At 35.4% G+C, this 13,227-nt stretch overlaps 1 protein-coding gene across 1 annotated transcript; it reads left to right on the top strand.

The window, feature by feature from the left end:
- The first annotated feature begins 8,079 nt into the window (after positions 1-8,079).
- Positions 8,080-11,567, top strand: LOC109864080 (ionotropic receptor 25a-like). The gene is made up of 4 exons (XM_020444947.1): positions 8,080-8,364; positions 8,738-9,270; positions 10,142-10,471; positions 11,339-11,567. The coding sequence occupies exons 1-4, from the start codon at positions 8,080-8,082 to the stop codon at positions 11,565-11,567; spliced, it is 1,377 nt and encodes a 458-aa protein (XP_020300536.1).
- The last annotated feature ends 1,660 nt before the right edge of the window (positions 11,568-13,227 follow it).

The raw sequence follows: 13,227 nt of genomic DNA, 5'->3' as shown, positions 1-13,227 counted from the left end.
ATGAGAGAACGTTGTAGATACGACAAAGAACAACGTTCCATTTCGGACGGCGACGATGATATGACGGACGCACGAAATACTGAAATTTCTTTGAGTAAAAAAACCTCCTCTAGGGAATAACGTGCGTCACTCGCGAACATATACATATATATAACATACATTAGTCGATTTTACGATTAACTACGATTTTCTCGCGGGATAATCTCAACTTCCGGCCACACATTGATGTTAATACACACGCGATTGTGTAACATACAATAATTTTTTTAAATCACAATCCTTATTGAGTACTTTACTATATTGAGAGATATGTTGGTACAGGCATGCGTAATGCTTGACGTATAGTGTATAGATAAACTTCGTCGTTAATTTTAAAAAGAGACATTTACGTGTGAGATAAATGTACGAATAATAATACCGAAGTAAACAATGTTGTGTAATGACTTATTGAAAATAAACAATGTTGTATGGTGTTACGAAGTTTACGTAATATGTTCATTATGGATTTCACGAGAATTTTGTGCGCCTGTTGTGTGCGATCGAATATATATATATATATATATATATATATATATATATATATATATATATATATATATATACAATATATATATATAGAAAAAGAGAAAAATAAAAACAAACTATATATACATATGAGAGTATATATAATATAAACATGGTGTAATTTTATGTGTGTAATTTTTATTTATTATTTGTATGAATTTTTATCTCATATCTTTATTTATTGTGCGACCTACTCTTCGTTGGACGTAGATATATTATATAATTTTTCAAAATCGATTTCGAGAGAAAAACTATACGATTATATTTAGAGCCGTGGTATTATTAGACATATTAGATATTTATATTACTGAAAAAATATAAAAGAGAGAGAGAGAGAGAGAGAGAGAGAGAAAAAAAAAGAAAGAAAAATTTTGCTAATTTATTGTTCTGTTGTAACAACAAAGAAAAGACGGAAAAATTACGATCAGAAACACAATTCCCGAAAAAGTAATAACGTAATAACTACTCAAATATATTTGGTGCATTATTTTTGAAACGCTACATTGCAAATCTGTTCGATACTAAATAGTTCGATTCAATTGTCTCTGTTTCTTTTTATCAAACTGCTCTTACGGCAAACTTTATACATAACGAGAAGTACGTTTTACATGATGCACTGCACGCGACGTTAGCAAATCGTCTGCGCCATGTCTCGCAATTGCATTGTTACAAGCACCAAGTGTTTCATGCATTGTACGTGTCGCATAGCAATTCTCTACTGGTGTATAACCTACATACTGGAATAACAGTAGGTACCAACAAAACCCGTTATAGACGCTTTTTGTTGGGAGAGCTGTTGGATTTGGAAAATTTAATTTACATGCATGCTGTGAAACGCATAAAAAAATGAAGTTAACACAAAATCCCAGAGAGAGCTCTGAGCTCTCGGGTTGTTTGGCAACACAAAAACGCTGAAAAAACATTTTTTTTTTTTCAGGATCTGGTGCATTTCGTATATTTTCAGAATTATGCAAAAATCATTAGTTCCGTTATAATACCCACATCAATAGAATTCGACTAGTTTCGTTCAAAAAATAAATCATTGTCAAAAAAGACTTTTGGAAAGTTGCAACAAAGAAACTTTTTTGATGGAAATAATGAAAGCGACTGTATTGATAGACAGATACAATTGCACGTCATTCATTCTAAAACTTTCATTGCGAAGTTCATTAAAAAAAAGATGCAAGAATAAATGAGTAGATATATGTGATGATTTATGTATACGCGTGAACCACGCACCATTACTCCACATGCAATACACATAAAATTTGCGACGCGCGTAGCAAACCCTCTTTACAATGTCGTATTCTTGAGAGCAGTACTTTAAGGTTTGTGATAAAATGTCACACGGATGCGAAAACACACGTGCGCGGTTCGTATAATTTGACAATCTAACTTGTTTCATGGGAGAATGCGCGCGGATATATACTTTCATATGTGCATGAATATGTAAAGAGACGTGTATATACGTCGTCTCCTTATCGTCGGAAATAAATTTTGCCGGGTCTCAAAGTCGCCACCGGCCACGCCGGCTTGCAATGTGTAAGCATCCGCGAAGAATTTTGCAATTAAATAAGGCATACTCTTCGACGGGGGCGGTGGTGAAACGATGCACGAGTGCGCACGAGGAATTAATGTCCTTGTGAAAACGTTCATTTCCACGTTCTCGTCGTTGGCGGACACGCGAGCCCCGGCAGCGCATGCAAATCGATGCTAACCTGGGCATTTTCTGTTAGGCTCTCTCTCTCTCTCTCTCTCTCTCTCTCTCTCTTTCTCTCTCTCTGTTTCCTTGCGCAATCTCGCGCAGCGTGCATTTCCGCATCGAAGCGATACCGTGACACGGAAAAGGGAACGTAATCCTAATCCTCGCATGAACGCGCGTCATTCTTGCGAAAAGGCGTCATGTGGGTGTAAGTTTCTCTTTACGTGTAACAACTGTCAATATTATAACTAAAATTCTACAAGTGTATTTTATATCACTTCGCGTGCATTATTTCGCATTATTTAAACCGAATCTTCGCAAGCAAATTTCTTTTCGTCGCCTTCTGGCATCGTCACCTCCGACAATTTTATTACGGATAAATAACGCTTTCTTATCGATCGCATAATTGCTCCGGCAATTTTCCTTAATGGATTTCCACTTTCTCGTAACGCGGAAGTACGACATACCTACTCTCGGGACGAGAGATGGAAATTATCGCGATTGCTTTTTAAATATGAAATATGTAAAATGATAGAGGTTTTATGAATTTCGTCTCGTGTTTATACATTTCTTCGCGCGCGCTTTTTTTTTTTTTTTGTAACTGCAGTGAACGTTCGATCTTAAAGTAAGATAGAGCGAGAAGGTTAATGCATAGAAGCAAATTCGAACTTGCAAATATCTTAATAATCGAAACGTCAATATATTGGTGCTTGCATAAGCAAGCGTAAAGAGACTATCGCGCTGCATACGCCAGTCCGGCCGTCAACGAGCGAACACGAGTGTTTTTTTATGTTTTCCCGCACTAAAAGTAAAATTATTAGATGTCTTTTTTTAAATCAACGCGGTAATTATAGTAATTAATAAAAATCAAAAAAATCTTGTTAACACAAGTCATTAGTGTATTTTTCTATTAATATTAATATTAATTTTCTATTAATGTTAATATTAATTGCTATCAAGAGGCACGACAATGCTTCGTGCCAAGTTTATCCGCAATGAAGTCGCGCGCGAATGGTACGAGCATTCCGTGTCTCTATTGCGCGAAACTGACATTTGGGAAAACACGAAATATTCATATTTCAGTAATGACTGATTGTGAACCCGGTCGATTTCTTTTTAGACTCAATCGATTCGAGTTGCAAAGATCTTCATATCAGGCGAATATGTCTTATTATAATTGCTTCAAGTTAGACTTTTATTACATACTTTTTTCACGAAGTTGATGCTTTATGTGTGCTTAAATGTTTTTTGAGCAAACATCGAGCGACTTAACGGTCAATCTAATTGACTGATATCAGATTTTATTTTTCACTGACAATGAGTGCAAAGTTTATCTTTATGTTTCGGGTTATTATCCTCCAGTTTTGATTTTTTCCCCAATATTCTACAGATAATAAACCTTTTTCAACATTTTTTTGGCATTTAAATTGTTTCTAAACAAGTGTAACGTACCATGCAAATGATGGTTAGAGAAAGAAGTCCCAAACATGCGCTTTTACTATGTGTTTAACAGTTCACTGTAGAAACTTATTGTTGGGAATAGACATGCAGGCTCGTGATGAAACTACGTGTTCAAAAGGAAAGCTTTGTCAGTAAAAATTGCTTTGTGTGCTCCAATCACAATCGATAGTTTCATGTGCCCAAGTGAATCGTTTTTTTCATTTGTTTTTTCGACAGGTTTCTTCATTGTGCTCTGCCATTTCACATTATGAGCAAGACGGCTTTGAATAGTTTCATACAAAATATCTGAGCCTTTTTCTTTCAATTTCGTTTGTTCTCGATAATATATTAGTTGAGAATGTTTCAAAAACGAATCTAAAATCTATTCTTTTATTGTCTCTTTTTATTGTTGTTCACGCCACGTTCGGATAAATTATAGCCTATTTTTCATCTTTTCATGCCGCATGAATCAACTTATTTACAAATGATTTTCCTATATACTTAACAGCAGCTATTTGTAATATTTTTGACCTCTTTGGATGCTTACAGAAGAACACATTGAAATATGATGCGTACAATGCACCCATATATATATATGACAAAATATATTGTTACCTGCCAAAAGTTCCACAACGAAAACTTTCTCCATAATGTATTGTAAAGAAGAATACCTTTTATTGGTTTCTACAAAAATTTTAGGTCTATCTTTTACGCATTGAAAGTTGTGCCGATCAGGCTCTTGTTTGATAGAATGTATAATTTATGTTTAATTTTTATTAGAAAACGTTGAGGTTTTAATTTTATTATATTGTTGTTGAGTAAAGCATTTTTTCATATAAGTATCACGCGAATTATTATAAATAAAAGATAAGAACTTTAATAAAAATTTGAATACACCTAAACTTCTATTAGCTGTTAAAGCTGTTAAAATAATATATAATTGTTAAATAATAAAAATCTTATTAAATAATATTAAATAACATTAAATAATATTAAATAATCTTATGAGACAATTATTTTCATCTCACCTTACCTCTCAGAGTAGTCTAACATGTCCCACAGATGGAATACATTGATTTTTTTATTCAACATACATCACTTTGACTTTTTTTTTTATTCAACATACATTTTTATCTATGTACGTAATATTTTAAGTATCTATGAGTGCTTACTTCTTGAGTTCGGTAAATATATTATCTTTTAAAACAATTCTCATTAATTAATCATAATTGTGTGAAGATTTATAATAGTGTGAGTAAAAAAGTTGTCCAATTAACCTCGCTCTTATATACGCACAATGAGTCTACTCCACGTTTCCGGAAAAAAACTTTTTGAAATTCAATTGTCACGAAGTGATTCGCGCGATTGAATACGCAATAATAGTCCTTTATTATTTTTTTTGCCGGAGAAAGCGTGATAATTAGTGAACGGATAAAGCGCTGCAAAAGTTGATATTATAACAGTACGCTATTAAGAGATAATAAATTACGATGCGTTCGGAGTCGTAAATCAATCGAGTTTGATCTATTGAATACTTAATATATCTGTGACATGTTCCTTTTCATCGCGTGAAGTGAAAAATTTTCATCCAAAGCGCTTGCCATTGTTACCTTTGGCACGAAAAGTTTTTCGATGATAAAACATGCCCGGCTTTTCATTTACATGGTTAGAGTGAGTTATAGCTTCTCATACGTCATTTTGCACGCACAATACGTTCTCGTTTTCCATTCGCTACACCTATCCTCATTCCGATAATTTCGAACGATCGATGCGACGTATACTTGCACGTCTGTGATTACGTGTGTATGTTTGATAGATATTAATATGCCCACGTAATAGTATGTTCTAAAATAAATATCTCATTACAATGTTTTAAAGGAAAAAAATTCTAGAAAAAAATTGCAGTTTTCAAAGGTATTTCGCCAAGTCATTGGACTCGAAAAAAAAAACGGAACTTCTTGTTAAATTTGAAGTAAAATAAGATCGACAGGTTCTCCGGCAGTAATTAAGAGTTCGCAATTTTCCTGGTTTCATTAAAATACAAAATAAACTAATTTCACTATGTAAATTCGAAGAAGATCGTAATTGTGTAACTAAGTTAAATTCAATTTATCTCGTGGAAATTGATTAAATTATAAGTAGGAAAGAACGTTATATCCGCGTGTAATGCATATTGTAATATATTCACATTACAAGTCATGTTTTTATATATATACATATATACATATATATATATATATATATATATATATATATATTTTAAATAAAAGATGCACTTGAGGATACTTGTGCTGAATAAAAATTAAATTGATGCGAGATAAGCGTGGCCGAGATAAATAACAAGTACGAGAGAGAAAGAGAAAGAGAGAGAAAGAATGAAAGAATAAAATCGTCTTATTAATTCGCACAACATACAATTGCTTTTAAAAAGAATTTACATTAGCAATTTAATACCGGATCGTTATTCTTCTGGTAATCTAAAGACAGTTTGCCAAATTGGCGAGGATTGACTGTAAGAGTGTTTTGTTTATCGTTAATTAATAATACTCTTCAATCAATTAACTGATTCGATAGCAAAAGAATAAGGATTTAATTTTCTTTCGTGTAAAAAATGTTTTGCGCACACTTATATAGCGTTATACAAAGTATATTTCACGTGAGATAAATTAATGCAATTAAAAACACGATATATCGCTTTCATGCAGCCTTTAACTTCTGCTAAATCTGATTTTCAACTTTCATGCCTTTATAACGATTCACGTACTGCAAGCAAAAGTTCTCAATCTTACGATCTAGAACTAGATTTTCTCATATTTTTATTGGTCGTATTTCTAGCATACTATTTGAACGACAACACACACCTTTTTTGCCTTTAACACGGCACTCGACGTCAGCGCTTTTAAACTCGAAAGAAGATAACAAAAAAAATAAAAATAAAATTTCTATTTGCGCTTGTGCAACATTAAACGTTTGAAATTATTAAATGGTTAAAAAACGTAAATGTAGTTAATATACTTTGATACGAATTTCAACGTTTTTTGTTACATCACATATCAATTTTTGAGAAATAATTTCAAGCTAAAATATATTTTCGCCAATAAATCCCATATTTGCTCAAAATATGCAAAGATTATCGGAAAAGATGGAGATAGAGAGAAAGAGAGAGAGAGAGAGACAGAGAGAGAGAGAAGCGCGTAAATTAAAAACATTACTACACTAATCTGCGTGGAACATCGGAATAACTAGGGATGTGTAATATTCTGAGCAAAATTGTATGTTGCACGAGAAATGCACACGTGCGGTCTAATTTGCACTGGAAATATGTGGATACGTAGCACTTCAGTGAGCCATGCGTGTCTATAATGTCAAAGATATTGCTAGAGAATATTTCGTAAAAAAAAAAAAAAAAAGAAGAAAGAATGAAAAGAAAGCGCATTGTGCTCTAGGCAACTACAGAAAGCACAAACGAAGCTCATTGGGACCATTTTCCTAAGAGATATTCATAATGTCATCTTCGTGAAAGTGAAACCTCTTGCCGCAAGGGAGACTACGAGTTTCGAATTCTCGCAACTTGTATCGTCTTTGTGAGTATTTCCTAGGTACTGGAAATATTCTTGTTAGACAAACCTTCCGGGCGCCCACACAATACACACACACAAGTATGTTTGGAACAAACTTTTGCTTTCTACTAACGTCGTATTTTGTATAACAAACGAGCGTGCGAAATATTTTCAAACAATTGAGAATAAATATACTGCATTCATTTTCGTTCTATAGAATTGATCCGTTTTCGTGTAACGTATAATTCCGCTATAAATTTGTATTTACAATACGGAAAAACCGAGCGGGCGCGTTAATACGATTCGTTTGATAATTTATTAAAGGCGCGTTTACAAATAAGTTTTTTGTTGTTACTAATACAAATTTTATCGGCAAATAAACGATGTTTATCTTATCCACGAATTATTTGAAACTCGTATCGTCGCGGAAAATCGGAACGAAATCTCGCTATAGATCTACAAAAATATCTTCTGGTTAAAAAAACCACAAAAGATAAAAATATCGGAATACATTCAATTTGTCAAATTTATTCAATAGAGCTTAGGGTGTTATTATTTGAAACAAAACTTTTTATCTACTTATATATTTTGCTAATTATTAAGTTTGGAGATAATGTGCATCTCTCGGTAACAAAATAAGCCACTTTGCAAAATTATTAATACATATTGCTGATTAGCATAAGTTTGCGAGCGCGCGGGAATTATCGTAAATATACAGTTATGGACAGGCCTTACGTTAAAGTTGCTATTGCTGTTGCAGAAATCCGACGTGCTAGTGTTTCCACCACAATAAGAGACTTGAAAGCAGGCAAGATGAATGTTACCACGAGGCCGAGGTATCACGTAGTAACGATCGTTTATCCGCCATTCGTCATGTACAACAGCAGCAGCCGTATTTTTTACGGCTACTGCATCGATCTTCTGAACGCGATGGCACGAATCTCGGAATTTGATTATAGCATAAGAGAATCTAGCGGCGATAAGGACGCCGGCCATGTGACCGAGGCAAACAAATGGACCGGTATGATGAGAGACTTGACGAACTATACGGCGGACTTCGCCGTAGCTCCGTTGTGGATGACGTATTCTCGGCGACAGGTGTGACACTCGTGTCAATCTATACGTAAAATGTCGAACGGAGAAATTCGAGAGACATTTATTAACGATGATTTACGAGAAAAGTCCCATTCACAAAGAGAACTGGATTTTAACGAACATTCATTTGTCACAATTTCGCGTCGCTCTGATTAACGTGGTGATGTTGTTTGTTTATTGTTTATTTCGTTTGTAGTTTTATAATCTTCGGTTGGCACGGCTGTTATCATGTTAATCAGCGACTCGAAAATCGATAGAAATAAATTTTCATAAAAATCCAGCGCTTGCGATTGAAGAGCACTTTTTTCGTTCGCGTCTGTATTTTTATCAGACATTATTAATTATTTTTCACAAGCGTTCTTTTTTCTCGCGACAGGCAATAGACTACACTATTCCGTTCTACAAGAACAACGGCATCGCGATCATGATGCAAAAGCCCAAAGATACCATCGCGTTTTGGTTTTTTCTCACGATTCTCGATTACGAGGTCTGGCTGAACTTCGCGGTTGCGTTTCTCGTCACATCGATCCTGATGTACGTATTCGGGCGTTATTCGCCCCTCAGACGCAAAAACGCGGCCGAGAACCACAAGCCGGATTCGCGTTTTACGAGTCTGAGAGATTGTTTTTGGTTCTGTCTGACATCGATCACTCCGCACAACTGCGGTCCGTTACCCGAGAATCCGTCCGGTAAATTAGTGGCCGCCGTCTGGTGGTTGTTTGTGTTTGTCATTGCGGCAGTGTACAATGCGAATCTTGGCGCAAATCTGACGCTGTATCAGTTGGAACGGCGTATCGAGACGATCGACGATCTCAGGAGACAGTATCAGGTCGAATACTCGACCGTCGTCAACTCGCCCACCTACAAATACTTCGAGAGTTTGAAGACCAACGAAGAATTTTTGTCCGAGTAAGCGAGCGAGACGCGATTGATTGCGCGCAATGCAACAAGAATTTTGAGTGCAACAATAGTTATGTAATATTTACGCGTAACAAATAGTCAATCAAGATGTGAAATCGCACTTGATTCATATTTATATATATATATATATATAAAAAAAAAAAGATATACAATTATAAAGGCGCGACTCGTTACATACGGCATTTTGTACGTTTAGCGATGTAATAATTAATAATTAGTAATTGGAATATATATATATATGTATTCTGATGAAAATAATGGTAATTATTTTATATCGAAACAATGCAAAATTCGTACGGTTGATTAAGTCACTCCCGGTGCTCGAATTAATTTAAAATAAAACAAGATATATGCATGGCTCATTTCGTTTTAATATATTATTCGGTATTCATTAATATATTTGTTTTTACGAACACTGTTTAAAAGCGAACGTGTTGATTCTGTATAAATTCAAAGAGAGAAGAATGATACAATCAATGAGATCTCTCGTTGAAAATCAACTCAAATTAAGTCAGAAGCGAGCACCGATATTTGGAATTCAATATGTAAGCTTCGCTTAATATTGATATATTAAATGTAAGTCTTTTTGGTCGTTAAAAGCAATTACAGTTAGCCGACAGTAGTTTGCATCTTCCGCACGCGCGAGCGAGCGCGATTAAAACTTTGCCTATAACAAAGTCATCAGCGTTTAATAGCTGAATAGATCGTCTTACAAGATCTTTTAATCGTTCTTATTTTACAAAAAGCATTCTGACTCTCTTAACTCGCGCGCAACAAGGCGATCTCAGATGTAAAAAACAGAAATTATCAGTAATCATTAGTTTAACAGCTAAATAATCGTGACAATAAACGTTCGCAGTCTGTGGAAGCAAATGAGTCTGAACAAAAGCTTATCGGAGTACGAAAAGACGAAGCTAGCTGTCTGGGAGTATCCGGTCGAGGAGAAGTACACGAAGATTTACAACGCGATGAAGAATACAGGCTTTTTCGCCGATCTGCAGGAGGCCGTAAACAGCGTGCGAGAAATAAATCGCACTCGGCAATTCGCTTATGTGGGCGAAGCGATGCGGATTCGATATCTCGTAATGACGAATTGCGATTTGAGGCAAGTGGGCGAGGAATTCGGCAAGATGCCCTTTGCGTTCGCCGTTAAAAAAGGATCGCCGTTAAAGAGCATGCTCGACGATGCGTACGTCACATTTTCAAGCTTAAGTATAATTATATCCTGATTAGAACATCATCATATATGTACCGTAAACTGAGGTGACTTTATGTCGCGTGGGCAGGGCAGTGCAAATGAGAGGGACGTAACGACGGAACGTGTACTGGAATACGCGCTGATTGGAAGGGCTCTCGATCGATCGCGAAATTTATTTCTCGCTAATTTATTTCTTTAACACATAGAACAAAGCTGTATGTAGGTTTGTTTTTAGTCTCAGAGAAATAACAGTAAAATGTACGCTGTGGACAAACCCGTGAGGGCAATGAGAGCAAACGAGATTTTCAAACAACTCTTGTCACACATCAGAGTTTCCTTCCTTCTCCCAAGTAGCTTTGCACGCGGATGACTTCGTGCCACCTTTGCGAATTAACGTCCGGTAATGTTAGCCACTCATTAGTTACATTATGCTGCTCCTAGTGCTTTCTCGTGACGGAGGAACAATATATGTATAGAATAACATTGCCGTACTGGTAATTCCACGAAAAACATAATGTGACGCAAAGTCACCTCCTATTTACGGAGGTAATGTAAGGTCTTATTAAAATTTCAAAAGTCTAATGTTGAATATAAAAAACTTAAAATATAAAGTGTGTGATACTCTAAGGAACAAAATATAAATTGTGTNAAGACCAAAACGAAATTGATCGGTTCAGTCGTTACTTAGATATTGCCTTGAGAAAATCTTCCCACTTCTATTTTGCATGAATCTCGCGTATAATAGGCACGGTGTGCTCGCGCAGTTCGAGCGCAACTTCGTTGCGCGTGAAACTTGGCGCGAGGCACTACCGTGCCTCTTGATATTCAATTAACATTTTCCATATTGCACCTGTGCAGAATTACGCGAGCTACGATTCGAGGAATGTCGTCGAAATTGGAAGAGAGGTGGTGGGACAAAAATCCAGCCAGAGCTCGGTGTGATACTAACAACAAAATTGAATGGGGATTTACGCTTGATGATATGGCGGCGATATATCTACTCATTTTCATTGGAATATTTTCCGCGTGCGTTGTATTAGCTCTGCAATATTTCTGGCATATTGGGGTTTGGTGTTTTAACCGCTAATAGATCATCAATACTCGCACGTCATTTTTTGAATTTTTGAAAGTATATTTTATCTTTTATGCTGCGGAATGCTATTTCACTCAAACAGTCTTTCGTGACAGGCAAAACACATCTATGTTGTGTTTGTGACACAACGCGATCAGACCTCAGTGATCGGGTAACTGATCTATTCGACGTGACTTGAACCGTTTGAGAGAAAAATTCGAGTTTTCACTCGAATTAATTTTTAGAAGCCCGTTACAGTTTGTCGTTTAATCGATAAACTCGTTTGAAAGGGATCGGACTGGAAAAAATCCTAAAAAAAAAGAGGGTTCGGGATTTTCGCAGCCTATGCGTGTATATTCTTTTGCACTAAGGCCGCAAGATCGGTCTTGTTGATATGTTGCTCGAAGAAATCGCAATGAAAAACTGATAATTAAAAAAAAAGTAAAGAAAAAATAAATAAATATATAAATACATAGTTGAGAAAATAGAACAAAATATAAAGACAAAAAATTTGCACGCGTCTCATCAGAGAATAGGAGATACAACTTCAATACACACATATTTCGCGATGCGCGTTTTGTTCTTTTATACGAATTATGACATGAAAAATGTTGCACTTCTTATCTGCGATCTCCGATTTTAAATAAGGAAAATAATAATAATCGCATTATAATAACGTGGCGCATTTGCACGCGATAACTGCCTTACACGTATTTGATGCCTTGAACGTGTGGCAGATGGAGCCAGATATTATTGCAAGGTTCTGAATTGATTGTGCTTAAATTACACGTTTCGAGATTCTTAATCCCATTCCTCGTTAAAAACCGCATATATATGTCAAGGACTGAATTTACCTTCTATCGCGTAATTATGAATTACTGTGTGGACCGCGGGATATAGTAGTTTTCGAGTATTTTTTGCAGAGCCGGGGGTCAATTTGCATATATAAGAAACGCTACTGATAAATCGCTTCGAATGATGTAAGCTCGCGTGTTTAAGAGAATAAAAACCGATGCTACAATATTCTCTTTTTTGTAATCTACGCGTATATGTTCTTTTTCTCTGGAAAACACATGTCGCGCAGAGTTTGCATCAGTAACATTTAATTAATTTTGACTGTATACAAACTACAGATATCGCATGTAAAAATAAAAAAAAAAGTGTTGTGTCGGAAAGTCACTTGTTCCGTGACAAAGTAATCCTGGTTTTATCCCGATATACACATAAACTGAATATTTGAGCGAAATGCACTCCAACGGATTATAAATCACTGTCACGAGAAAGAGAGAGAAAGAAAGAAATAAAAAGAGAAAAGATTCATCTCGATGGCAGTTATATTAGCAGAAATGGAGTACGGTGTCGCGTAACACCTAGTTCCATCTCTCGATTCAGTCCTAAGCAAATAAAAATTGTTATCCTTGTTTCTCCGCGACAATGTTTTTTCTTTATTCTCTCTCTTCGGGATTTCTTTGCCAGGGATATATTTATATATATACACACGTCCAACAAAAACTATCAATTAAGGACATGTCAAAACAACAATTACAATTTGTTCAACTCGAATTAGACGTGACTAATCGTCGAGTAAACTAAATGTCTTCGTAAATCTATAGAACAAGCATAAATAATTGTTTTTATTATACTCGTTGTGTTGTGTAAACTCGAAAGAGAAAAT

The sequence above is a fragment of the Pseudomyrmex gracilis genome, unplaced genomic scaffold (genome assembly GCF_002006095.1).
Source record: "Pseudomyrmex gracilis isolate BER0280 unplaced genomic scaffold, ASM200609v1 scaffold_0, whole genome shotgun sequence".
In the NCBI taxonomy this organism is placed as follows: domain Eukaryota; kingdom Metazoa; phylum Arthropoda; class Insecta; order Hymenoptera; family Formicidae; genus Pseudomyrmex; species Pseudomyrmex gracilis.
Note: the sequence above shows the minus strand (reverse complement) of the source record. Positions and strands in the feature narration are given on the sequence as shown.